This window comes from Pseudophryne corroboree, chromosome 10, assembly GCF_028390025.1.
Source record: "Pseudophryne corroboree isolate aPseCor3 chromosome 10, aPseCor3.hap2, whole genome shotgun sequence".
NCBI lineage: Eukaryota > Metazoa > Chordata > Amphibia > Anura > Myobatrachidae > Pseudophryne > Pseudophryne corroboree.
Genome location: NC_086453.1, coordinates 11,148,564 through 11,174,504, shown reverse-complemented (window position 1 = coordinate 11,174,504; position 25,941 = coordinate 11,148,564). Strand labels below are relative to the sequence as shown.

The 25,941-nt window shown below is 51.5% G+C and overlaps 1 protein-coding gene across 7 annotated transcripts in view; it reads right to left on the bottom strand.

Moving 5' to 3' along the window:
* Window positions 1–25,941, bottom strand: part of ARHGEF10L (Rho guanine nucleotide exchange factor 10 like) — a 252,227-nt gene that overhangs the window by 33,906 nt on the left and 192,380 nt on the right. For all 7 annotated transcript variants that reach the window (XM_063942112.1, XM_063942111.1, XM_063942110.1 and 4 more), the window contains 8 exons: window positions 25,751–25,866; window positions 25,428–25,561; window positions 23,503–23,603; window positions 20,243–20,364; window positions 7,615–7,701; window positions 7,106–7,320; window positions 6,766–6,920; window positions 5,909–6,051 (listed from right to left, as the gene is read on the bottom strand). In XM_063942112.1, the coding sequence (XP_063798182.1) occupies window positions 5,909–6,051; window positions 6,766–6,920; window positions 7,106–7,320; window positions 7,615–7,701; window positions 20,243–20,364; window positions 23,503–23,603; window positions 25,428–25,561; window positions 25,751–25,866 (1,073 nt within the window). The remainder of the gene's footprint in view (window positions 1–5,908; window positions 6,052–6,765; window positions 6,921–7,105; window positions 7,321–7,614; window positions 7,702–20,242; window positions 20,365–23,502; window positions 23,604–25,427; window positions 25,562–25,750; window positions 25,867–25,941) is intronic.

Below are 25,941 nucleotides of genomic sequence, written 5' to 3'. Positions count from 1 at the left end.
AACTGCCCCATCCTGCACCCACCCCTCCTGCACCCACCCCTCCCCCACCCGCACCACCTCCCCAACCCTCGGAACCCCAGCAGCTGCCTCCCACCACCCAACTGCACCACCACTGCTCCAGCCCCTGCCCCCCCTCCGCACCTGTCCCCCACCCACAGCACCTCCCCCACCCCCAGCAAACCATCACCCAACCTCCCCCTCTGCAACCCCAACTCCCCCTACATCGCCCCTCCCCCACACACAGCACCTCCAGACCCCCTCCTTCATCCACAGCCTCCTGCACCTGCCCCTCCACCACCAGCATCTACAGACCCCATCCACACCCCCTCCCGCCCCCCCCAACCCACCCGCAGCATCCTCACACCCGCCCCTTCCCCACCGCCGCACCCCCTCCCCTGCCCCTCCCCTACCCGCCGCAGCTGCACCAACCGCCCTACCCCAACTGCGGTATCCCTGCACCGGCACCCTCCCCCACCCACTGCAGCAGCACACCTGGCCCACTACAACCGCCGTAACCCCACACCCACCACTTACTCATCCACAGCGCCCACGGACCCCCTCCCCCATCCGTGCCATCCCCGCACCCGCCCCTCCCCCACCGGTAGCACCAACACCCGAGGCAAACCAACCGCATTCGCCCCCCAACCGCGGCACTTCCACCCGCAGCACCAACACCCGCGACACCCACCGCATCCACCCACCACCCGTGGCACTCCACCCCCTCCCCCACCCGCAGCACCAACACCCGCACCACCTGTAGCACTCTGCCTCCTTACATCCACATCACCTACCCCATCCAGATCACGTACCCCACCCGCAACACCCCCGCCATTCCCACAACCACAGCACCTACCCGCCCGCATTATCTACAGGCACCCTCCACATCTGCTGACCTCCCACACCTGCCCCTCCCCCACCCGCAACACCTCTGGACCACCACCCGAACCACCTCCGGACTCCCTCCCCCATCCACAGCTCCCCCGCATCCACCCCTCCCCCATCCACAACATCTACATCCCCCATCCGTGCCATCCCACACCTCCCCCAAGCACAGCACTTCTGGAACCCATCACCTAACCTCACCCCCCCTGCACCTCCAAACGCACACCCCTACATCGCCCCTCCCACACACACATCACCTCCATACCCCCTCCTTCATCCACAGTCCCCCTCCACCACCCCTCCCCCACCAACAGCAACTACACTCCCCATCCGCGCCCCCTCTACACCTCCCCCACCCACAGGACCTCTGCACCCTTTACGCCATCCATGCCCCTGCACCCACCCCTCCGCCACCCACAACACCTCTGGACCCCCTCCCACACTCAACCCTCCACCACACGTAGCACCTCGAATCACCATCCACAGCCGCTACAAGTGATTCCCACGGATAGGAACCTCACTGAACCCACCCCCTTTCCAAACCCCCCAAACTTTTGTGAGTATAGTTGCTAGCAATGGACATTGGATTAATTAGAAACACTAATACTGTGGCCATTATGTGTATAAGCAACACTGCTACCTGTGCCCATTGTGTATAAGTGGCGCTGCTACCTGTGCACACTGTGTGTATAAGCGGCTCTGCTACCTGTGGTCACTGTGTGTATAAGCGGCTTTGCTACCTGTGGGTATTGTGTGTATAAGCCGCTCTGCTACCTGTGGGTATTGTGTGTACACGTGGCTCTGCTACCTGTGCCCATTGTGTGTATAAGCACCTCTGCTACCTGTGGGCACTGTGTATAAGCGCCTCTGCTACCTGGGGTATTGTGTATAAGCGGCTCAGCTAGCTGTGGGCACTGTGTGTATAAGCGTCTCTGCCCCCTGTGGGTATTGTGTGTATAAGCGGTTCTGCTACCTGTGGGTAATGTGTGTACATGTGGCTCTGCTACCTGTGCCCATTGTGTGTATAAGCCCCTCTGCTACCTGTGGTCACTGTGTGTATAAGCGCCTCTGCCCCTGTGGGTATTGTGTGTATAAGCGGTTCTGCTACCTGTGGGTAATGTGTGTATAAGTGGCTCTGCTACCTGTGGGTATTGTGTGTATAAGCGGTTCTGCTACCTGTGGGTATTGTGTGTATAAGCGGCTCTGCTACCTGTGGCCACTGTGTGTATAAGCGCCTCTGCTACCTGTGGGTATTGTGTGTATAAGCGGCTCTGCTACCTGTGGCCATTGTGTGTATAAGCGGCTCTGCTACCTGTGGGTATTGTGTGTATAAGCGCCTCTGCTACCTGTGGGCACTGTGTGTATAAGCCCCTCTGCTACCTGTGGGCACTGTGTGTATAAGCGCCTCTGCCCCCTGTGGGTATTGTGTGTATAAGCGGCTCTGCTACCTGTGGGCACTGTGTGTATAAGCGCCTCTGCCCCCTGTGGGTATTGTGTGTATAAGCGGTTCTGCTACCTGTGGATATTGTGTGTATAAGCGGTTCTGCTACCTGTGGGTATTGTGTGTATAAGCAGCTCTGCTATCTGTGGGCACTGTGTGTATAAGCGCCTCTGCCCCCTGTGGGTATTGTGTGTATAAGCGGTTCTGCTACCTGTGGGTATTCTGTGTATAAGCGGTTCTGCTACCTGTGAGTATTGTGTGTATAAGCGGCTCTGCTATCTGTGGGCACTGTGTGTATAAGCGCCTCTGACCCCTGTGGGTATTGTGTGTATAAGCGGCTCTGCTACCTGTGGCCACTGTGTGTATAAGCGGCTCTGCTACCTGTGGCCATTGTGTGTATAAGCGGTTCTGCTACCTGTGGGTATTGAGTGTATAAGCGGCTCTGCTACCTGTGGCCATTGTGTGTATAAGCGGCTCTGCTACTTGTGGCCACAGCACCTTGGTATCTTATCTACAGTGCATTGCTGTTACTCATCTGGTACTTCATAATGCAGACACTAGCAATATATACTACACTCTACACTATGTTATTCATTGTGCCCTGCGGCCACTCTGCACGCCCTCACAAAGGCCTACGCCCCCTTGACAATCGCACGCCCTCCCCCCTTACAATATTTACCCACTGCCATAAAAAAAAAATCAGGTAATACTCCATATAATAACAATTATAGCACAGCTGAAGCCCGTGCAGGGGATAATGGATCGTAGCCCCTTGCAACGGTATTTTCTGTCTAACACCTTCCCTCTCTTTATCCTCTCCCTACCACCCTGCTTCTCCCTATCCTTTACCGATCGCACAGCGTTTCTGTACATTCCCTTTCTCTCCCCCTACGCCTCTCTATCTTATCTCAACCGGAACCCATTTCTGTATGCCCTCTATACTGCCCTGCGTTTCTGATTCTGTTATCTACCGCCCTGCGTATGTTCAAAGGCGTGCAGAGGTTAACGGGGCGTAGCCCCTAACGACGGTGTGAAGAGCGCCATGCCGGTGCCCAGGTCTGGGACGTACCACTCCTGACACCAGGAGATATATCTATATATACACAGCAATGCCGGTACCCAGATCTGGGACGTACCACTCCTGACACCAGGAGATATATCTATATATACACAGCAATGCCGGTACCCAGATCTGGGACGTACCACTCCTGACACCAGGGGATATAACTATATATACATAGCAATGCCGGTACCCAGATCTGGGACGTACCACTCCTGACACCAGGGGATATAACTATATATACATAGCAATGCCGGTACCCAGATCTGGGACGTACCACTCCAGAATCTAACTAAGCCCACGACTCAGACCCTACATCCACATAATACATACAGTGGCCCAATATCCTGAAGGCAAACTTTCTAGATATAGCGCCCCCTAGTGATGAAAACTTCATTTTGAGGCTCATACACATTATATAAATCTGCTGCGGGGAAATTCTCTCACGACACAGAGCTAAGGGTCCTCTTACCCACTGCTCCACACACATCATCATCATCATCTAACCAAGCAGCCACCCCCTGGGGTGCAGAATCAGGAATTCCAGGCAAGGACTAATTAATTTACCTCAGTCTCTCAGCTAATCAATAGATATAATTAAATCCTGGTTACAATTGTTCCTGCAGTAAAGTGTGACCATGTCATTACTGCACTATGCAATGCCCAAGCTCAGCGACGCAGGACGCCATTCCCAGCGCTGTTAATAAGCATGACGCCGGCAGTTCAGCCAATTCCCCAGCACAGCCGCAGCGCACGGCCGGCTGGTTACATCCTGCTCTGTGCTTATGAGATGCTGGCACAGGACGACAGGCAGATAGTAGGGCTGGATTATTTGTGAGTGGGTATATACACTTTCCTAGTGGTACCCGTCATTATAATGGTCATCGTCCTGCCTTGTGACTGCTCCGCGGGTCACAGGCGGCTAGAGAGAGGGTACACCCGTCCCACCACCCCATCCTATGGACCACATGACATGTAAGACAATATCTATCTCATCCATCGCTGGATAAAGGAGACATCTGATTGGATGGGCCTGTGCGCACAAATGACCAGCTTTGTGCATGTCCATCCTAGAGTCGGATGAAACTTGGTCGGATCTGAATTCCGTGGCCGAGCGGCCAATTCAGGTAAGCATATACACTTCCCAATCAGCCGCTCGATATGTCATCCTGACGTCACAGTTGGGCGGGCGATATATCTGCAGATACCTGTATATCGGGCATCGGCTGTGCTGCAGGGCCGACATGATATGTCTACAAAGGACGTTGTTCAAAGACATATGAGGTGTGCACACCCGCCTGCCCGCTAGCGATATATCATCCGGACAATATATCGCCCAGTGTGTGCCCGCCATAAGATCTGGCTCTCCGGTTAGGGAATAAAAGCCAAGTAACAATCACCAGCTCCGCTGGACATTATCCCAAGAATCCATTGGTGAATCACATTACACTAGGTCAGGGGTGTCAAACTCGCGGCCCTCCAGCTGTTCACATCCCAGAATGCACTGCCACAGATGCAGCAGTCCCTAATACAAAATGTATGGCAAGGCATGCTGGGATGTGTAGTTCCACAGCAGCTGAAGGGCCGCAAGTTTGACATCCCTGCACTAGGTCCTAGGTATAGATTCCTCTGCGGTAAGGCAGGTCGCTGCTATCTATATAAATAGAGGTCAGTGGTAATACATGATGGATGGGGCCTGTGGAATATATATACGTTATATATACCACACTCCTCTGTGGCAGGCTCCTGTACTGGGGGGAGGGGGAAGTGACGCTCAGCAGGCAGGCGGTGACTGACAAACTTGCAGACTTGCATCGTGGCGATTGGTGGATTTATACAAAGGGGCGTGGCCATGTTACAGTAAGTTCCTGTAGACTCAGCTTTTTGGCCTATGTGAGATCAAATCAAGACATTTACTTAAGGATGTGGGAGGAGCCTCAGTTACAAAGGGGGAAGTAGGCGTAATTCCTGTAACAAAGCAGCGATGGATTGACAGGGTAACACTGAACAGCATATTTGGTTTATATCTGAAAACGCAGATTTTTAGATTTCGAGGTCAGATGACCTGAGGGAAGCCGGCTGGACAGGAAGACCTCTACAGAGTTCCAGTTTGGGCCCTCACAGTGCTAGTAAGGGAGCCGCCTCTCTTTAAGCGCTGAGCACCGTTTAATAAAAGTCAGGCAGAGAAGATTTGCCTATCAGTGTTACCCAGCATCCCTTGCGTTCTCTGCACTGACGGAGGAAGTGAGTCCAGGGCGCGTGTGCCTATTATATCCCTGGGCTGGAGATGTATTATTCATTAGCAGCAGTCAGCAGCGGCGTTAGGAGATGTAACAGATGCAGACGTAGTTTCTAAATTAAAATATGCAAGCGACGGAGAGAAGTGACCGACGGAGGGGACTGCGGCAGAGGAGTGATCGCTGGGGGCCGCGTAGGGTCTGCATACGGAGCCATTAGCCCCAGAACCCTGCCGCAGCGCCTCTCCTGCCGGACGTTTCTGCGTGTCTACACACGGGCGGTATTACCTGGACTTTCAGGGGCTCCATCTCCAGCACGGTTACGCGGTTTCGGCAGCTCGCCCATATACAGTCATCCAGAACCAACAACGCTGTTATCGGGCTGGTTCCAACTCGCACGGTGGAGGAGTTTTCAGGATCCCACAGGCCGCCTGGCAAAGTAACCAATGTGAGAAGACAAGTCAGCGGATCTAGCTTCTGACATCACACTCCAGAGTCCATGGGTCTTCAACCTGCGGCCCTCCAGCTGCTGCGGAACTACACATCCCAGCATGCCCTGCCTCAGTTTTAGCATGCCTTAATAGAAAACTGTGATAGGGCATGCTGGGATGTGTAGTTTCACAGCAGCTAGAGGGCCGCAGGTTGAAGACCCAGGCCATAGCAGCAACCTGGCTAAGTATTATCTGGCTCACAATCCACAGCAATATTCCTGTACTGTATATATAAATATATAACATCTACACAAGTGGCAGTATGTAGCGCACGGCCGCAGTCCTACCGTTGTGTTCATTCTAGCACCCTGCACCTTTCAAATCCTGTGCAGTTCCTCTTTCCTGTCTGGGGTGTCGCTCTCTGCTCTGGTGCTTCTCAGCGCACACAGGTCTGTATCACAGCACTGAGTAACAGATCAGAGTGTGCTGAGAAGCATCACAGCAGAGAGCCACACCCCAGACATGAAAGAGGAACTGCACAGGATTTCGAAAGGTGCAGGGTGCTAGAATGAACACTACTACCGCACACCCTCATTTACACCACTACAGCCAGACCTATACATGGTTTATTTCTGCTGGCATATTTCCACTGAGAACTTGGCATCAAAGCGATGGTCTGCAGACTTTACACAGTAATCTTCCCCCAGCTCTCACCTTTGTTCTGCGGGTACAGCGCCAAGGTTCCGTCTTGCAGCCCCGCACACAGGAAGCTGGGGCTGAGCCGCAGACAGAGAACGGGTTGCGAGTCTGGAGTCTTCAGGGCCATCAAACAGGTGGATCCGGTGTCCACGCTGCTGTACACCATGATACTGAAAGAGGACAGAGGGGTGTTAGAGGGGGGGCTGACGCCGGGAGCTTCATACATGACGTTACATAGGGAACATCGCGTCACACGACAAACTAACAAGAGAGGTGTCCGCTGCCGGTGGCTGCAACAATCCGACACACGAGCAGCAGCACCCCCTAGTCGCAGCACTGTGATACATGTTCTCACCTCCCGTCCTCCAGTCCCACGCACACAGAAGGCTGCACAGGCGCCGACATGAAGTCCTCCTCGCTCTCGCCGTCCTCCTCGCCCATTTTACCGCTCACGTTCTCCACGCACAGGACCCGCGACGGCAGCGGGAAAGCTTTTAGCATTCTCGGAGAGGTGTGATTGAGAGAGAAGATCTGAATCTGGCCCGCCCCCTCCTCCTGACCCCCGCCGACCTGCAGAGAGAGGAAGAAGAAGATGGAAGAGCCTGCATCTGGGGCGGTTAAAGACACGTTCATAGGAGGAGCTCCTAGGACGCATATGGAGCGGCTTGCAGAAGTATTCAACCCCATAAAACGTCGGAGATTTATCCAGTTTTTATTTTATTACATAAGAGAGAAATACTCCCTGGAACTAATCTGTGCAAGCACCCTTTGTAGCGCAGGCAAATCTGGCGACTTTTTTAGGGGGTTGAATACTTTTGCGAGCCGTCGTAAGCAGCGGGCGGATTCAGCAGCAATTCAACTTACCCAGAAGTATCCCTGAGGCAGCGAGGTGCTGACAGATGAGAAGCCTAGCAGTGAGGTCTGCACCGCCGTGTGCGCCGCTCCTCCCAGCTGTAACAGAGAGACAATCGGATAAATATAGATTGTTATGGTCACGGCACCTCGGTAGGACCCAAGCAACGTGGGGTGGCTGCGGCCACAAGACCCTCAGAGCCACAGGATCTGCAGGACCGTGGTATATAGGTAGCTTGGATAAACCTGGCACGTTTCGTGTGGAGCAGATGGGCCTCTGCTTTCTACAGAGCTGCAGAATATGTTGCCCAAGTATAAATAAATGATTAAAGTTACAATGGGATAACAAACACTTCCAGATTCCGCCGCTCGGCTGCAGAACGGCTGGCTGCCCCTTTCAGCTGCCGCCACAGGGCAGAGAGAGAATAAAAGTTACACTTTGTTAGCAATCTCCGCTGACTCCATGAAAGGGCTGGAGCCCTCGGCCTCTGTAATTGCCAGCGGGCACGGGTGGGACGGGAGAGCGGGACGCAAAGCTGGCACTTATTGTGATGAGAAATCACATTTGTTTTAATTAGAGTAAACATCAGTGTGTGATGTGCCGGCAGAGACTGCGAGCCTGGCATTCCCGCGGGAGAAGCCCAGGAAAGGAGCCCGTCTGATGACCTGTCACTTTCCAGCTGTTGCTAGTTATAGAGAGCTGGATACGGAGACCGTGCTACAGAGAGCAGAGAGACTCGGCCATAGATTCCCCAGATCGCTGCTCACGGACCCTCGCCTCGCACCGGCCCATCCGAGGGTCTTACGCCAGGTCTGTGCTGCCCCCTTCCCGCGTGGGAGTGTAAGAGGTGAGACATGAATGGCAAATACTATTGACAGCAACTGGAAAAGACACAAATGTCTTAAAATTTCAAAAGTTTTGACCCCCCCCCGCCCCCCCCCCCCCCCCCAGGATCCGCCGCTGGTCTAAGTCTACTGAACGTCCAGAGACCGGGCATATAGAAAACAACGCTTGAGCCCACCTGGCATCCACTCTGGCCCAGTAATGTAGTATCTGCTGTGCAGTATGATCTGTAATGATGTTCTACAGATGTGAGGTGTCTGACGTGTTCCCAGGCGGGTTCTGGATCTGTCGCTAACGTGTCCGATAGGTCGCCTAAGGGAGTTACGCTGTCCTGGGTCTCTCGGAGGCACCTGCGAAAGCTGCGCTGGCCGCTAGCTGAAGACCTTGTGGAACTTCCTCTGCTAGGGGCCGGCCAGATTGTGCTTAAAAGTGCCAGCCAGCTGGAGCCCTACTTTCGCCCCAAAAGGATGTCATGGGTTAGGTCTGGGATGTAACATGGACTCAGTAGAATTATCTGGCGGACAAATGGACCTCATAGCAGCTCAGCTAGATTCCATGGATCCAGTCCAAGGGGTAAATTTACTAAGGTGGGAGCTTTTTAGAACTGGTGTTATTGCCCATAGCAACCAATCAGATTCTACTAAACATTTATCAAGCTGCTTCTAGAAGATAATAGATAGAATCTGATTGGTTGCTATAGGCAACATCACCAGTTCTAAAAAAACTCCCACCTTAGTAAATGTACCCCCAAGTGTGGTGCGTGCTGAAATGCAAGGATATATGGTGGGGGCTTTCTGTATACAGAGGGAGCCCAGCAGTCCGGAGGTCAGCCTACATACTCCCTCAGGCAGGGGTAACGGCCCATGTTGGACTGTCCTGGCTGGGACGCGCTCCAGGGTAACTAGCGGACTCTGCAGACCAGCCTATAGCAGCAGGACATTGAGCTTTGGTCCTAGCTGACTGGTGGCTTCATAGACAGGACTTTGCTATAGTCCCCTTAGGGTAAGGTTGTCTTCCAAGTCATATTTGTGTCACATTTTGTGATATAAAATAAGGTGTATTTGCATTTGTGTTTCCAGTTGTCTTTGGCTAAGTGATTCTGAACTCAGGGGTGTACCGGGTACCCTCAGCCGGCACAAGGCTGTTTCGGCCAATGGGCATAGTCACATCGTTGCAGGCGGGCATTATACATTGGAGATACACACTGTCACTAGACTTGTAGTTGCAGGAGACTTCGCCCGGCCTATGACCACATGTCAGGACATTGGTAGATATTACGGAGTTAGAACCACAGATAAATGGCGACCAGCTGCCGATGCAATACAATCTGTGGCCTCCTATATTACCAGGGTGCGGGGACAGAATCCCTCAACCACCTGCCCCCCTCCCCCCGGGCAGAGAACCCCAGTCATCTCCCAGCTCCCTCCTCCCGATCCACCGCACATTATGGAAGATTGCGCACTATCTACCAATTGCAATTTGCATACATTTTATCCCTCTTAAGAAGATGAAAGACTGATTTATCCTTGTCAAGGTCTGAACCGGGGAACCCGGAGTCACGCTTCTGTCACATGCCGTGTACGTTATTACTGAGCCGTATTTAACATAACAACACAGATCCGTATTCTCTGAATGTATGGAATTATCCTGTCACGGGCTGCCAATGATCCGACCACAAACCTTTCTTATCAGCCCGTACTAGGCGGTGACTGAAGCCTTTCATCTCACCCTGTGCCGCTCCCGGAACATTTATTTATTCATTAACAGTTTGACCAAATTTTTTACAAACGACCCAAAAAAAACAAACCCCACTGTGTCCGTAGCTATTACATCATTGCCATCACTGACACGTTTATGTGCTTGTTGGCGCTCTGTACTGGAGACGGGGGGAAGGGAGGCTACTTATACCCCTTTTACACTGATGTCACGGGTCTGACCCGGGATCTGGAACACGGTTCCAAGCCAGGTCAGACCCGAGACATGACCCCCTTTAAACTGCGGCGCAAACCGGGAATATCCCGGGTTGGCACCGTTTACACTGCACTCCCGGGTGCAGTGTCTTCTGGCCGGCGCTCGGAGATGATGTCATCTCCAAGCGCTGGGAAAACCAAAAGATCGGGACCCTTGGGGTATGTCCTCAGTTCCGTTAGGCCACGCCCCCAATCTGAAGGTGCCCACCATCACACTGGGGGCAAGCTCAGAACTCTGGAAGCTGCTTGCCTGCCCCCAGCCTCCAGCACACACTTTCCTGGCCAACGCTGCTGTCTGCATAGTAGGACAGACAGCAGCGCTGACAGCATGCGCAGTCCTCCTCAACCTCCCGACCACCCGCGGGTCACTGTGCGTCCAACCCAGGTAACATACATAGTAACATAGTATCTAAGGTTGAAAAAAGAACATTGTCCATCGGGTTCAACCTATTTGTGGTCTCCTATGAACGATTATTTTGTATAAAATTTTGACTGAAGTTGATGACAGCCGTTACGTTTTACCCCTCTTTTTTATAATAACCATAGTGCGTGACTATGCCCCGTAACTCTGGATATCCTTATCCATTAGGAATTTATCTAACCCATTCTTAAAGGTGTTGACAGATTCCGCCATTACAACTCCCTCGGGCAGGGAATTCCAAACACGTATTGTCCTTACCGTGAAAAAGCCTTTACGCCGTATTGTGCGGAATCTCCTCTCCTCTAACCTGAGCGAGTGTCCACGAGTCCTCTGTGTTGATCTAACCAAAAACAGGTCCCGCGCAAGCTCTGTGTATTGTCCCCTTATATATTTGTAGATGTTGATCATGTCCCCTCTTAATCTCCTCTTTTCGAGCTACCTTGGTAGAATTCCCGGGTCACTTGACCCAGGTTTTTTCTGAGGGAGCGGTTTCCAGTACCAAAAAACCCAGGTCGACGCGCGCCCCCATGCAAAAAATAAGAATTTACTTACCGATAATTCTATTTCTCATAGTCCGTAGTGGATGCTGGGGACTCCGAAAGGACCATGGGGAATAGCGGCTCCGCAGGAGACTGGGCACAAAAGTAAAAGCTTTAAGACTACCTGGTGTGCACTGGCTCCTCCCCCCATGACCCTCCTCCAAGCCTCAGTTAGGATACTGTGCCCGGACGAGCGTACACAATAAGGAAGGATTTTGAATCCCGGGTAAGACTCATACCAGCCACACCAATCACACCGTACAACTTGTGATCTGAACCCAGTTAACAGCATGATAACAGAGGAGCCTCTGAAAAGATGGCTCACAACAATAATAACACGATTTTTTGTAACAATAACTATGTACAAGTATTGCAGACAATCCGCACTTGGGATGGGCGCCCAGCATCCACTACGGACTATGAGAAATAGAATTATCGGTAAGTAAATTCTTATTTTCTCTAACGTCCTAGTGGATGCTGGGGACTCCGAAAGGACCATGGGGATTATACCAAAGCTCCCAAACGGGCGGGAGAGTGCGGATGACTCTGCAGCACCGAATGAGAGAACTCCAGGTCCTCCTCAGCCAGGGTATCAAATTTGTAGAATTTAGCAAACGTGTTTGCCCCTGACCAAGTAGCTGCTCGGCAAAGTTGTAAAGTCGAGACCCCTCGGGCAGCCGCCCAAGATGAGCCCACTTTCCGTGTGGAATGGGCTTTTACAGATTTTGGCTGTGGCAGGCCTGCCACAGAATGTGCAAGCTGAATTGTACTACACATCCAACTAGCAATAGTCTGCTTAGAAGCAGGAGCACCCAGCTTGTTGGGTGCATACAGGATAAACAGCGAGTCAGATTTTCTGACTCCAGCCGTCCTGGAAACATATATTTTCAGGGCCCTGACTACGTCCAGCAACTTGGAATCCTCCAAGTCCCTAGTAGCCGCAGGCACCACAATAGGCTGGTTTAAGTGAAATGCTGAAACCACCTTAGGGAGAAATTGAGGACGAGTCCTCAATTCTGCCCTGTCCGTATGAAAAATTAGGTAAGGGCTTTTATAGGATAAAGCCGCCAATTCTGAGACACGCCAGGCTGAGGCCAGGGCTAACAGCATTACCACTTTCCATGTGAGATATTTTGGGGTATATGCAATTCACGGCGAATCGCGGCAATTTTTCGCAGTTTTTTAATTCGACTAAATTCGCCAGGTGAATTCCGGCAGGTGGCTGCCGGAATTCACCATATTCAATGAAAAACGGATTCGCCAGAATCGCGGGTGAAAATCGGCCGATTTGGCGGATTTTGCCGCGATTTTAAAAAACGGGAAAAACCCGAAAAAAAAAATGGTGTGGGGTCCCCCCTCCAAAGCATAACCAGCCTCGGGCTCTTCGAGCTGGTCCTGGTTCTAAAAATGCAGGGGAAAAATTGGGCAGGGATCCCCCGTATTTTTAAAACCAGCACCGGGCTCTGCGCCTGGTGCTGGTGCCAAAAATACGGGGGACAAAAAGAGTAGGGGTCCCCCGTATTTTTAACACCAGCATCGGGCTCCACTAGCTGGACAGATAATGCCACAGCCGGGGTCACTTTTATGCCGTGCCCTGCGGCCGTGGCATTAACTACCCAACTAGTCACCCCTGGCCGGGGTACCCTGGGGGAGTGGGGACCCCTTCAATCAAGGGGTCGTCCCCCCCCCAGCCACCCAAGGGCCAGGGGTGAAGCCCGAGGCTGTCCCCCCCCCATCCAATGGGCTGCGGATGGGGGGGCTGATAGCCTTTTGTGATAATAAAAAGATATTGTTTTTTCCAGTAGTACTACAAGTCCCAGCAAGCCTCCCCCGCAAGCTGGTACTTGGAGAACCACAAGTACCAGCATGCGGGAGAAAAACGGGCCCGCTGGTACCTGTAGTACTACTGGGAAAAAAATACCCAAATAAAAACAGTACACACACACCGTGAAAGTAAAACTTTATTACACACTACCGACACACACATACTTACCTATGTTGACACGCCGACTGCCACGGTCTCCGACGATCCGAGGTACCTGTGAAAAAATTATACTCACCTTCCAGCGTCCAGAGATAAATCCACGTCCAGAGAGATAAATCCACGTAATTGTAAAAAAAACAAAACGCAAATACCCGCTCCATACCGGACTGAAAGGGGTCCCATGCTTTCACATCAGACCCCTTTCTCCCGAATGCCGGGACATCACGTGACTCCTGTCACTGAAGTCCCTTCAGCCAATCAGGAAGCGCTACTTCCGTGGCGCTCACCTGATTGGCTGTGCGCTGTCTGTGCTGTCAGACAGCGCATCGCAAAGCCGCTCTATTACTTTCAATGGTGGGAACTTTGCGGGTAGCGGTGGGGTTAACCCGCGGTCAGCCGCTGACCGGCGGGTGACCTCACCGCTAGCCGCTAAGTTCCCACCATTGAATATAATGGACGGGGCTGTGCGATGCGCTGTCTGAGTTCAGACAGCGCACAGCCAATCAGGTGAACGCAACGAAGTTGCGCTTCCTGATTGGCTTTAGAGACCTTTCTGTGACAGCTGTCACTGAGAGGTCTCTCTGCATTCGGGGATAGGGGTCCCATGTGTCAGCATGGGACCCCTTTCAGTCCGTTTGGTCGGGTGTCCGGTTTGTTATTTTCTACAAGTACGTGGATTTATCTCTGGACCCTGGCTGAGGTGAGTATATTGATCTTTTATTTTCAGGTATCCGTGGATTCTACATGGAGAAGAGGACCGATGTCGGCGTGTGAACATAGGTAAGTATGTGTGTGTCGACGTATGAAATAAAGTTTTACTGTCGACGGTGTGTGTGTCCTGTTTTTATTTGGGTATTTTTTTTCCAGTAGTACTACAGGTACCAGCGGGCCCGCTTTTCTCCCGCATGCTGGTACTTGTGGTTCTCCAAGTACCAGCTTGCGGGGGAGGCTTGCTGGGACTTGTAGTACTGCTGGAAAAAACAATATTCTTTTCATGATCACAAAAGGCTATCAGCCCCCCCATCCGCAGCCCATTGGATGGGGGGGGGACAGCCTCGGGCTTCACCCCTGGCCCTTGGGTGGCTGGGGGGGGGGGGGGACCCCTTGATTGAAGGGGTCCCCACTCCCCCAGGGTACCCCGGCCAGGGGTGACTAGTTGGATATTTAATGCCACGGCCGCAGGGCACGGCATAAAAGTGACCCCCGGCTGTGGCATTATCTGTCCAGCTAGTGGAGCCCGATGCTGGTGTTAAAAATACGGGGGACCCCTACGCTTTTTGTCCCCCGTATTTTTGGCACCAGCACCAGGCGCAGAGCCCGGTGCTGGTTTTAAAAATACGGGGGATCCCCTGTCAATTTTTTCCCCGCATTTTTAGAACCAGGACAAGCTCGAAGAGCCAGAGGCTGGTTATGCTTTGGAGGGGGGACCCCACGCCATTTTTTTTTAGGATTTTACCGTTCCAGCAATAAAAAAAAAAATTAAAAAAAATAATATTTTAAAAAATATATAAATAATATTTGTGCCTCCAAAAAAAAAAAAAAAAGTACCTAATCCCTTCTAATATAAATAGATCTGCTATTCCCAAAAAAAAAAAACACAAAAAAAAACATGTTTAAAATTTTTTTATTTGTTTTCACCCTCCAAAGTGTGGCGGATTGAAAATGACGAATTTGCTGTCTAAAAGCACTGCTGTCGAATTTCCAAACTTGAATTGAATATGCTTTGGTCGAATTGCAGCACTTATATCATTGCAGAAAAGTCGAATTTGCAAAAATTCGAATTTCAAAAAGTCGAATTTTGAAAGTCTGTTTTTTGGTCGGAAAGCACTGAATTGCATAGGCAAATTTTTTTTTTGGTCGAAAATGACCCGAAATTCGACAATTTCGGGAATTCGACCGCAATTGCATATACCCCTTTAAGTCCACAGTGGTGAGTGGTTCAAACCAATGTGATTTTAGGAACCCCAAAACTACATTGAGATCCCAAGGTGCCACTGGAGGCACAAAAGGAGGCTGTATATGCAGTACCCCCTTGACAAACGTCTGAACTTCAGGAACTGAAGCTAGTTCTTTTTGGAAGAATATTGACAGGGCCGAAATTTGAACCTTAATGGACCCTAATTTTAGGCCCATAGACAGTCCTGTTTGCAGGAAATGCAGGAAACGACCCAGTTGAAATTCCTCTGTAGGGTGCTTCCTGGCCTCACACCACGCAACATATTTACGCCAAATACGGTGATAATGTTGCACAGTTACATCCTTCCTGGCTTTGATCAGGGTAGGGATGACTTCATCCGGAATGCCTTTTTCCTTCAGGATCCGGCGTTCAACCGCCATGCCGTCAAACGCAGCCGCGGTAAGTCTTGGAACAGACATGGTCCCTGCTGGAGCAGGTCCTTTCTTAGAGGTAGAGGCCACGGGTCTTCCGTGAGCATCTCTTGAAGTTCCGGGTACCAAGTCCTTCTTGGCCAATCCGGAGCCACGAGTATAGTCCTTACTCCTCTCCTTATGATTCTCAGTACCTTGGGTATGAGAGGCAGAGGAGGGAACACATACACGGTGTTACCAGAGCGTCCACAGCTATTGCCTGAGGGTCCCTTGACCTGGCGCAATATCTGTCCAGTTTTTTGTTGAGGCGGGACGCCATCATGTCCACCTTTGGTTTTTCCCAACGGTTCACAATCATGTGGAAGACTTCTGGGTGAAGTCCCCACTCCCCCGGGTGGAGATCGTGTCTGCTGAGGAAGTCTGCTTCCCAGTTGTCCACTCCTGGAATGAACACTGCTGACAGTGCTATCACATGATTTTCCGCCCAGCGAAGAATCCTTGCAACTTCCGTCATTGCCCTCCTGCTTCTTGTGCCGCCCTGTCTGTTTACGTGGGCGACTGCCGTGATGTTGTCCGACTGGATCAGCACCGGCTGACCCTGAAGCAGAGGCCTTGCCTGACTTAGGGCATTGTAAATGGCCCTTAGTTCCAGGATATTTATGTGAAGTGACGTTTCCATGCTTGACCACAAGCCCTGGAAATTTCTTCCCTGTGTGACTGCTCCCCAGCCTCTCAGGCTGGCATCCGTGGTCACCAGGACCCAGTCCTGAATGCCGAATCTGCGGCCCTCTAGAAGATGAGCACTCTGCAACCACCACAGGAGAGACACCCTTGTCCTTGGAGACAGGGTTATCCGCTGATGCATTTGAAGATGCGATCCGGACCATTTGTCCAGCAGATCCCACTGAAAAGTTCTTGCGTGGAATCTGCCGAATGGAATCGCTTCGTAAGAAGCCACCATTTTTCCCAGGACCCTTGTGCATTGATGCACTGACACTTGGCCTGGTTTTAGGAGGTTCCTGACTAGGTCGGATAACTCCCTGGCTTTCTCCTCCGGGAGAAACACCTTTTTCTGTACTGTGTCCAGAATCATCCCTAGGAACAGCAGACGTGTCGTCGGAATCAGCTGCGATTTTGGAATATTTAGAATCCATCCGTGCGGTCGTAGTACTATTTGAGATAGTGCTACTCCGACCTCTAACTGTTCTCTGGACCTTGCCCTTATCAGGAGATCGTCCAAGTAAGGGATAATTAAGACGCCTTTTCTTCGAAGAAGAATCATCATTTCGGCCATTGCCTTGGTAAAGACCCGGGGTGCCGTGGACAATCCAAACGGCAGTGTCTGAAACTGATAGTGACAGTTCTGTACCACAAACCTGAGGTACCCTTGGTGAGAAGGGCAAATTGGAACATGGAGGTAAGCATCCTTAATGTCCAGAGACACCATATAGTCCCCTTCTTCCAGGTTCGCTATCACTGCTCTGAGTGATTCCATCTTGAATTTGAACCTTTGTATGTAAGTGTTCAAGGATTTCAGATTTAAAATAGGTCTCACCGAGCCGTCCGGCTTCGGTACCACAAACAGCGTGGAATAATACCCCTTTCCCTGTTGTAGGAGGGGTACCTTGATTATCACCTGCTGGGAATACAGCTTGTGAATGGCTTCCAATACCGCCTCCCTGTCGGGGGGAGACGTTGGTAAAGCAGACTTCAGGAACCGGCGAGGGGGAGACGTCTCGAATTCCAATTTGTACCCCTGAGATACTACCTGCAGGATCCAGGGGTCCACTTGCGAGTGAGCCCACTGCGCGCTGAAATTCTTGAGACGGGCCCCCACCGTGCCTGAGTCCGCTTGTAAGGCCCCAGCGTCATGCTAAGGACTTGGCAGAAGCGGGGGAGGGCTTCTGTTCCTGGGAAGAGGCTGTCTGCTGCAGTCTTTTTCCCCTTCCTCTGCCCCGGGGCAGATACGAGTGGCCTTTTGCCCGCTTGCCCTTATGGGGACGAAAGGACTGAGCCTGAAAAGACGGTGTCTTTTTCTGCTGAGAGGTGACCTGGGGTAAAAAGGTGGATTTCCCAGCCATTGCCGTGGCCACCAGGTCCGATAGACCGACCCCAAATAACTCCTCCCCTTTATACGGCAATACTTCCATATGCCGTTTGGAATCAGCATCACCTGACCACTGTCGCGTCCATAACCCTCTTCTGGCAGAAATGGACAGCGCACTTACTCTTGATGCCAGAGTGCAAATATCCCTCTGTGCATCACGCATATATAGAAATGCATCCTTTAAATGCTCTATAGTCAATAATATATTGTCCCTGTCCAGGGTATCAATATTTTCAGTCAGGGAATCCGACCAAGCCACCCCAGCACTGCACATCCAGGCTGAGGCGATTGCTGGTCGCAGTATAATACCAGTATGTGTGTATATACTTTTTAGGATATTTTCCAGCTTCCTATCAGCTGGTTCCTTGAGGGCGGCCGTATCAGGAGACGGTAACGCCACTTGTTTTGATAAGCGTGTGAGCGCCTTATCTACCCTAGGGGGTGTTTCCCAACGCGCCCTAACCTCTGGCGGGAAAGGGTATAATGCCAATAATTTTTTAGAAATTAGCAGTTTTTTATCGGGGGAAACCCACGCTTCATCACACACCTCATTTAATTCATCTGATTCAGGAAAAACTACGGGTAGTTTTTTCACACCCCACATAATACCCTTTTTTGTGGTACTTGTAGTATCAGAAATGTTCAAAACCTCCTTCATTGCCGTGATCATGTAACGTGTGGCCCTACTGGAAAATACGTTTGTTTCCTCACCTTCGACACTGGAGTCAGTGTCCGTGTCTGGGTCTGTGTCGACCACCTGAGGTAACGGGCGCTTTAGAGCCCCTGACGGTGTTTGAGACGCCTGTACAGGTATTAACTGATTTGCCGGCTGTCTTATGTCGTCAACAGTCTTTTGTAAAGTGCTGACACTATCACGTAATTCCTTCCATAAGACCATCCAGTCAGGTGTCGACTCCCTAGGGGGTGACATCACTAATACAGGCAATTGCTCCGCCTCCATACCATTTTCCTCCTCATACATGTCGACACAACGTACCGACACACAGCACACACACACAGGGAATGCTCTGATAGAGGACAGGACCCCACTAGCCCTTTGGGGAGACAGAGGGAGAGTTTGCCAGCACACACCAGAGCGCTATATATATACAGGGATAACCTTATATAAGTGTTTTTCCCTTATATAGCTGCTGTATAGATTTATCTGCCAAATTAGTGCCCCCCCCCTCTCTTGTTTTACCCTGTTTCTGTAGTGCAGGACTGCAGGGGAGAGTCAGGGAGCTTCCCTCCAACGGAGCTGTGAGGAAAAATGGCGCCAGTGTGCTGAGGAGATAGGCTCCGCCCCCTTCTCGGCGGCCGTTCTCCCGCTTTTTTATGGAAAAACAGGCATGAGTTAAATGCATCCATATAGCTAAGGAGCTATATGTGATGCATTTTTTGCCCCCTAAGGTGTTTATATTGCGTCTCAGGGCGCCCCCACCCAGCGCCCTGCACCCTCAGTGACCGGAGTGTGAAGTGTGCTGAGAGCAATGGCGCACAGCTGCGGTGCTGTGCGCTACCTTATTGAAGACAGGACGTCTTCTGCCGCCGATTTTTCCGGACCTCTTCTGCTCTTCTGGCTCTGTAAGGGGGACGGCGGCGCGGCTCTGGGACCCATCCATGGCTGGGCCTGTGATCGTCCCTCTGGAGCTAATGTCCAGTAGCCTAAGAAGCCCAATCCACTCTGCACGCAGGTGAGTTCGCTTCTTCTCCCCTTAGTCCCTCGATGCAGTGAGCCTGTTGCCAGCAGGTCTCACTGAAAATAAAAAACCTAAAACTAAACTTTTTTCTAAGCAGCTCAGGAGAGCCACCTAGACTGCACCCTTCTCGTTCGGGCACAAAAATCTAACTGAGGCTTGGAGGAGGGTCATGGGGGGGGGAGCCAGTGCACACCAGGTAGTCTTAAAGCTTTTACTTTTGTGCCCAGTCTCCTGCGGAGCCGCTATTCCCCATGGTCCTTTCGGAGTCCCCAGCATCCACTAGGACGTCAGAGAAACCCACGTTTTTTGAGCTAGTGGAAAAGGGGTAATAGTGTCCAAATGTATACACGGTGTACACTGAACCAGAAGAAGTGCAGGAGACATTAATGAAGGAGGTGCAGAGGTCGGAGGGCCCTGCCCAATGGAACCTACAATCTACAGCAACTGCGCACAAAATGACGCCCGTGTCAAGCAGAGTCTGGAACAGAAATAATACTTTAGGACTGGGTCCCCCTGATTCTGTCCCACATCATTATATGGCGTCTCGCCCTAACACCCTGGCTGAAGGGGACCATCCCGCAGCCACAGAGCGACGCTCCATTTGTCTGGTGACGTCAGTCTGGTAGTGAGTCAGAATGAATATTTAAAAACAGTAAATGAGTGACACACGTTCAGTTTTCTGGTCACATCCCAAAACATTGGTTGCCGTGGGAGACTGCCTTAATTCGTCCCGCCCGTCTGGCTCACCTGTAAATCTGAGGCTTTAGTAGAGAATGCGGGGAGTCGGCAGACCAGTGTCGGCGACCAGAACGGGATCTTCGTCTTCTTCTCCTCTTCCGGGCACAGCCAGCCAGGCTGGTTCTCTTCTCCTGTAGATGGGCGAGAAGCAGACAGTGAGTAACACTAGGGAGGTGGGTGCATGGAGAGAGAGGAGGGGATAATAAAGTATTTATTGTATGTGATGTAATAGGGGCCACAGGGCCAAAGTAACCAGAGCGGAGCAGAATGAATATCCCAACCCCAAATCAGAGTCCTTCCTTATTGGTGGATTACAGCCAGGGGGGGTAGTAAGGGGGCAACTCCAAAACCAGCACCACAAAATGCCCAAGACACCATTCAACCAAGATGCATTTTTCAGCAAAAAAGACGCCTGATGCTGGTCTCACGCGACCTAGCGCGCCATGACGGGCTGTTTGGCGTGACTGCAGCAAAGATGTATGATGACACATCTGTACATTTTATCATTTACATCTATAGAAAGAAGGGCTCAGGTTTGGCTTCATAGTTCAATCTATGTACAAGTATTCACCAAATGGAATGAATCCTAAATTATATGCTTCAAAAACCACCAGTTTGTTAATCCATGGGGTATAAAAAAATAATAATGTATGACTGCGCTAGCAGGATACTTCCTAGGTAAGGGGCCTGCAAGGTATTTTATAGGTAAGGGGCCAGCGGGATACTGCCCAGGTAAGGGGCCTGTGGGACACTGCCCAGGAAACGGCCATGCGGGACACTGCCCCGGGTAAGGGGCCTGCGGGACACTGCCCCGGGTAAGGGGCCTGCGGGACACTGCCCCGGGTAAGGGGCCTGCGGGACACTGCCCCGGGTAAGGGGCCTGCGGGACACTGCTCCGGGTAAGGGGCCTGCGGGACACCTCCCAGGTAAGGGGAAAGCAGGACACTGCCCAGGAAACGGCCATGTGGGACAATGCCCCGGGTAACGGACCTGCGGGACACTGCCCCAGGTAAGGGGCCTGCGGGACACTGCCCCAGGTAAGGGGCCTGCGGGACACTGCCCCAGGTAAGGGGCCTGCGGGACACTGCCCCAGGTAAGGGGCCTGCGGGACACTGCCCCAGGTAAGGGGCCTGCGGGACACTGCCCCAGGTAAGGGGCCTGCGGGACACTGCCCCAGGTAAGGGGCCTGCGGGACACTGCCCCAGGTAAGGGGCCTGCGGGACACTGCCCCAGGTAAGGGGCCTGCGGGACACTGCCCCAGGTAAGGGGACTGCGGGACACTGCCCAGGTAAGGGCCGCCCAGGTAAGGGGACTGCGGGACACCGCCCAGGTAAGGGGACTGCGGGACACCGCCCAGGTAAGGGGACTGCGGGACACCGCCCAGGTAAGGGGACTGCGGGACACCGCCCAGGTAAGGGGACTGCGGGACACCGCCCAGGTAAGGGGCCTGCGGGACACCGCCCAGGTAAGGGGACTGCGGGACACTGCCAGATAAGGGGACTGCGGGACACTGCCCAGGTAAGGGGACTGCGGGACACTGCCGGGACTGCGGGACACTGCCCAGGTAAGGGGACTGCGGGACACTGCCCAGGTAAGGGGACTACGGGACACTGCCCAGGTAAGGGGACTGCGGGACACTGCCCAGGTAAGGGGCCTGCGGGACACTGCCCAGGTAAGGGGCCTGCGGGACACCGCCCAGGTAAGGGGCCTGCGGGACACCGCCCAGGTAAGGGGCCTGCGGGACACCGCCCAGGTAAGGGGCCTGCGGGACACTGCCCCAGGTAAGGGGCCTGCGGGACACCGCCCAGGTAAGGGAACTCAGAACTCACTGCCCTGACGTTATCGCTAATTAGATCTTGAATGTTACAGGGAGGGACTGGGTACCTTGTGGTTATTACAGCAAGTAATATTCTGGGTTCTCTTTACCTATTTTTAGGACTTTATTGAAGATCTGAGCACACTTCTCCAGCGTGCTGTGCGTATCTCTGTCTCCTATTACCTGGATATATTACGCTCCGTGCACCTTCTGATCAGCTACAGGTAGTTTATTAAACGTCTTCCTGGAGAAACCGCCTCTGGAACTGTACACGATGCCTGGGGCACGGTTTAGCCGGTGACCTATATAATATAATCTCCCTCTTCCTGCGACTCATACCGCTCCCTATACCACCAAGTGCAGTGTGCGAGCGCGTGAGCAGCTAATGAGGGCGGAATAAAATAAGAATACGGGTAGTATCTGCCTTACCAGCCTACGGAGGCTGCTGCCTAGGGCAGAGCTGCTTACCAGGGACAAGACAATGGCAGCTGGAGCAGGGAGATTGCACAGATATCAACCTCAGGCAAAAGTATTCACTGCGTTCTAAAATTAAAACAGACTGAAAATAGATAGCCGGGGAATAATATGTAGTTATATAGCAAGGAAAAACCACAGCGCTGAGTATTTCTTCTCCCAGGGACATGTTTAGAGATATCACTTAATTAGCTGCTTTGTTGATTCGTTTGTTCCAGATTTGCTAATTAAATCCAGGTTTGAAAAAAGAAAAAGAAGAAATCTGCAAAAGTCCAAAATACGAACAGAATAAAGTGGAACTGTGGAAAAGGCACGGGCGGACGCGGGATTAACCCCTGCGGAGCCAGGGAGGTGCGTGGCGGCAGTCTGCTGCACGCGGAGTTAGCAATCAACCATAAAAAGCAATTTCTTCCCATTAGAGTTGAATGGTCTTTTTTAATGAGTTACATTTCTCTTCCCTCTGGCTCAGCCGATAAAAAAAAAAAAGAAAAGAAAATATATAAAATAAAAGCGGTTGAGACCACTAAGCGCAATCATCCAGCGCCGAAACATCGGGGGCATTGTAGAGGGTGTTTTTAGGATGATTTAAAACAAATTTCCTGCTATTTAGCTTCTCAGCAGCGTCCGGAGGAGACGTATCTGCTAAAAGCCCTGATGAGGCAGGGGACGGCGGATCGCAGGAGGGGCCTATTCACACTGCTGACGCTACTCTCTGCAGACCGCTCGCTACTCTAACTAGGAACAATTGCAGCTTTCAGCTCTCCACCTCTCCTTCTAAGGGAAGACGACGACACCTACCTGACAGTGAGCAGGAAAATAATAATACAACTTACTTGCAGAAGAGACTTTTTTTTGACAGCGGTAATCTTCACTCAGCAACCCCCCCCACCCCCCAACAAGAGCTGGCTCTGGGGATTAACGCCGGGAATGACCTGCTGTTTCCATCACACATTGCATGGATGCGGCTGACTCCACTTACTCAGGGAAATCTTGGCCAAGTGCATACGGTTCACCCAGGAAATTTTGCTCAGCGGATTCGGAGTGAGGAAAAGCACCATAAAGCTCATCGGCCGCCCGGACCTGGGGAGGGGGGGTGGGGGGGAAGAGAGGGAGAGTTAGAGAGGATAATGGAAGAGACAGAGATACCACAACAGGCTGCACCACAGGTTGTGTAACGTGCAGGACTCATAAATGCAGAGATTTGCAAAACCTCTGTGCAGAACGTGACATCTAGCGCTCACTTTTGTGTAGCTGCACTGATTTGCGGGCCGAAGTGGCGGAGTCAGATTTGGGACGGATCTGGGGCATTTGCCGATTAATGTGGCGCCAGCATACTCCGCAGCGTTGTACAGTGAAGCACATAATGCGCCATGACTGGTCTGCGCCGCTGGTGGCTGACGGAGAAGCTTTGGTGCTTACACTTATTTACACCAATGCAAAAATCTAAGTTTACTTGTAGCTTCTTATCACCATATTTCTCCCCAGGTTCCCCGCTCACTCAGATGCATTAGCGCAAATCTATCCCGACATCCCGGCTCTACGCAGACATACAATGAAGATCTCCAGTGGAACAGTGACCCCTAGTGGCAAAAAGAAAATCTTTATTTCTTCCCACACAGTAACATTTGTATGAAGCATTTGTAAGACATGGGAGTACCGACGTTTATATTCCTATTAATATAACCAATGACATCAGCTGTTATGATTAACTACACCAGACGGGTCAGGACGGATAGTGCCATTTGGGGGATCTAGGGGAGTTAGCTGTCAATTTAGATATGAGTATATGTGATAATATATTGTAGCATACACAAAGGTATGACCCAAAGTGGGTACTATTGTTATCATTATTATTCTATAGTGTTAGGACCGCCATATCAGAGACGCAGTGAAGTGGATGGTGGCTTCATCATATCTTTGCAAATATATGTAACTGAGATCTCTGTGTTTCTACTATCATATAGGATGTAAATCTTGGTTTTGTTGCTTTTTTGGGTCAGAAGAGACAACAGGTTACGGTTGTTGTTTGCTAACAGCAAGCAAAAGAAAAAAGACTTTTGCCCTGTGTTTGGCAGTATTTAAGAAACAACGGGGGTCATTCAGAGTTGTTCGTTCGTTATATTTTTTTCGCAACGGAGCGATTAGTCGCTAATGCGCATGCGCAATGTCCGCACTGCGACTGCGCCAAGTAAATTTGCTATGCAGTTAGGTATTTTACTCACGGCATTACAAGGTTTTTTCTTCGTTCTGGTGATCGTAATGTGATTGACAGGAAGTGGGTGTTTCTGGGCGGAAACTGGCCGTTTTATGGGTGTGTGCGAAAAAACGCTACCGTTTCTGGGAAAAACGCGGGAGTGGCTGGAGAAACGGAGGAGTGTCTGGCCGAACGCTGGGAGTGTTTGTGACGTCAAACCAGGAACAAAACTGACTGAACTGATCGCAGATGCCGAGTAAGTGTGGAGCTACTCAGAAACTGCTAAGTGTGGAGCTACTCAGAAACTGCTAAGAAGTGTCTATTCGCAATTCTGCTAATCTTTCGTTCGCAATTTTGATAAGCTAAGATTTACTCCCAGTAGGCGGCGGCTTAGCGTGTGCAATGCTGCTAAAAGCAGCTTGCGAGCGAACAACTCGGAATGAGGGCCAACAAAAGGTTTCCCCACAAGTCTTAAGGCCCATAGAATGGAAAGAACGCATGGAAAGAACCTCACTCTTATACTATGGGTATGGAGTGAAGTTTGCTTATTTATCGCTCCCCCAATCCTGCTTACACATGCCATACTAACCTACCTAAGCCAGCGCTCCCACTCCTACTGCCTCATAACCCCCTTCCTTCCCTCCTTCTGAACCTACAGACCACAGAAGCCCACCAAGCTTCCTTCTCTTGCACCTGGACCCTGAGCTCACTTGTCAGATTTCCTCGGCATTTGAAGCTGGAGGCGCAGGTGGCATTTGTTGGCAGACTGGATCTCATCCTCCTTGAGCCGGATGAGCCTCTGTAGACCCAGACACCAGTCCTGAGCAACAGTCATGTTCAGATTCTGGGATGGAGAAGAAGCCGACATGAAAAGCAGAAGGTCAGTGTGCTGGAGAAAACATTTACATATAGGTGGTAGAGTAACCTACTACCGGGGACACAGTGACAAAGCAAAATGGCAGGGGTAGACCTAGGTAGTGGACCATCTCACAGTGTCCAGATAAGCACATAGAGAACAGCGTAGGAGACCCACCTGGTAAGTGCCTTGCAGGGTACTGATGAGCTGTGTGATCTGCTCCACAACCTCCAGGTCTTTCTTGACATCTTGTAGCTCCTGATAGAGGCGCGGAGAGCCCAAGGAGACCTTATCTGAGGAAACAAACATATGCACAAGCTTACTTCCCCACCTCTACGTGGGCCACCCGCAGAGACAGAGCGGACTTA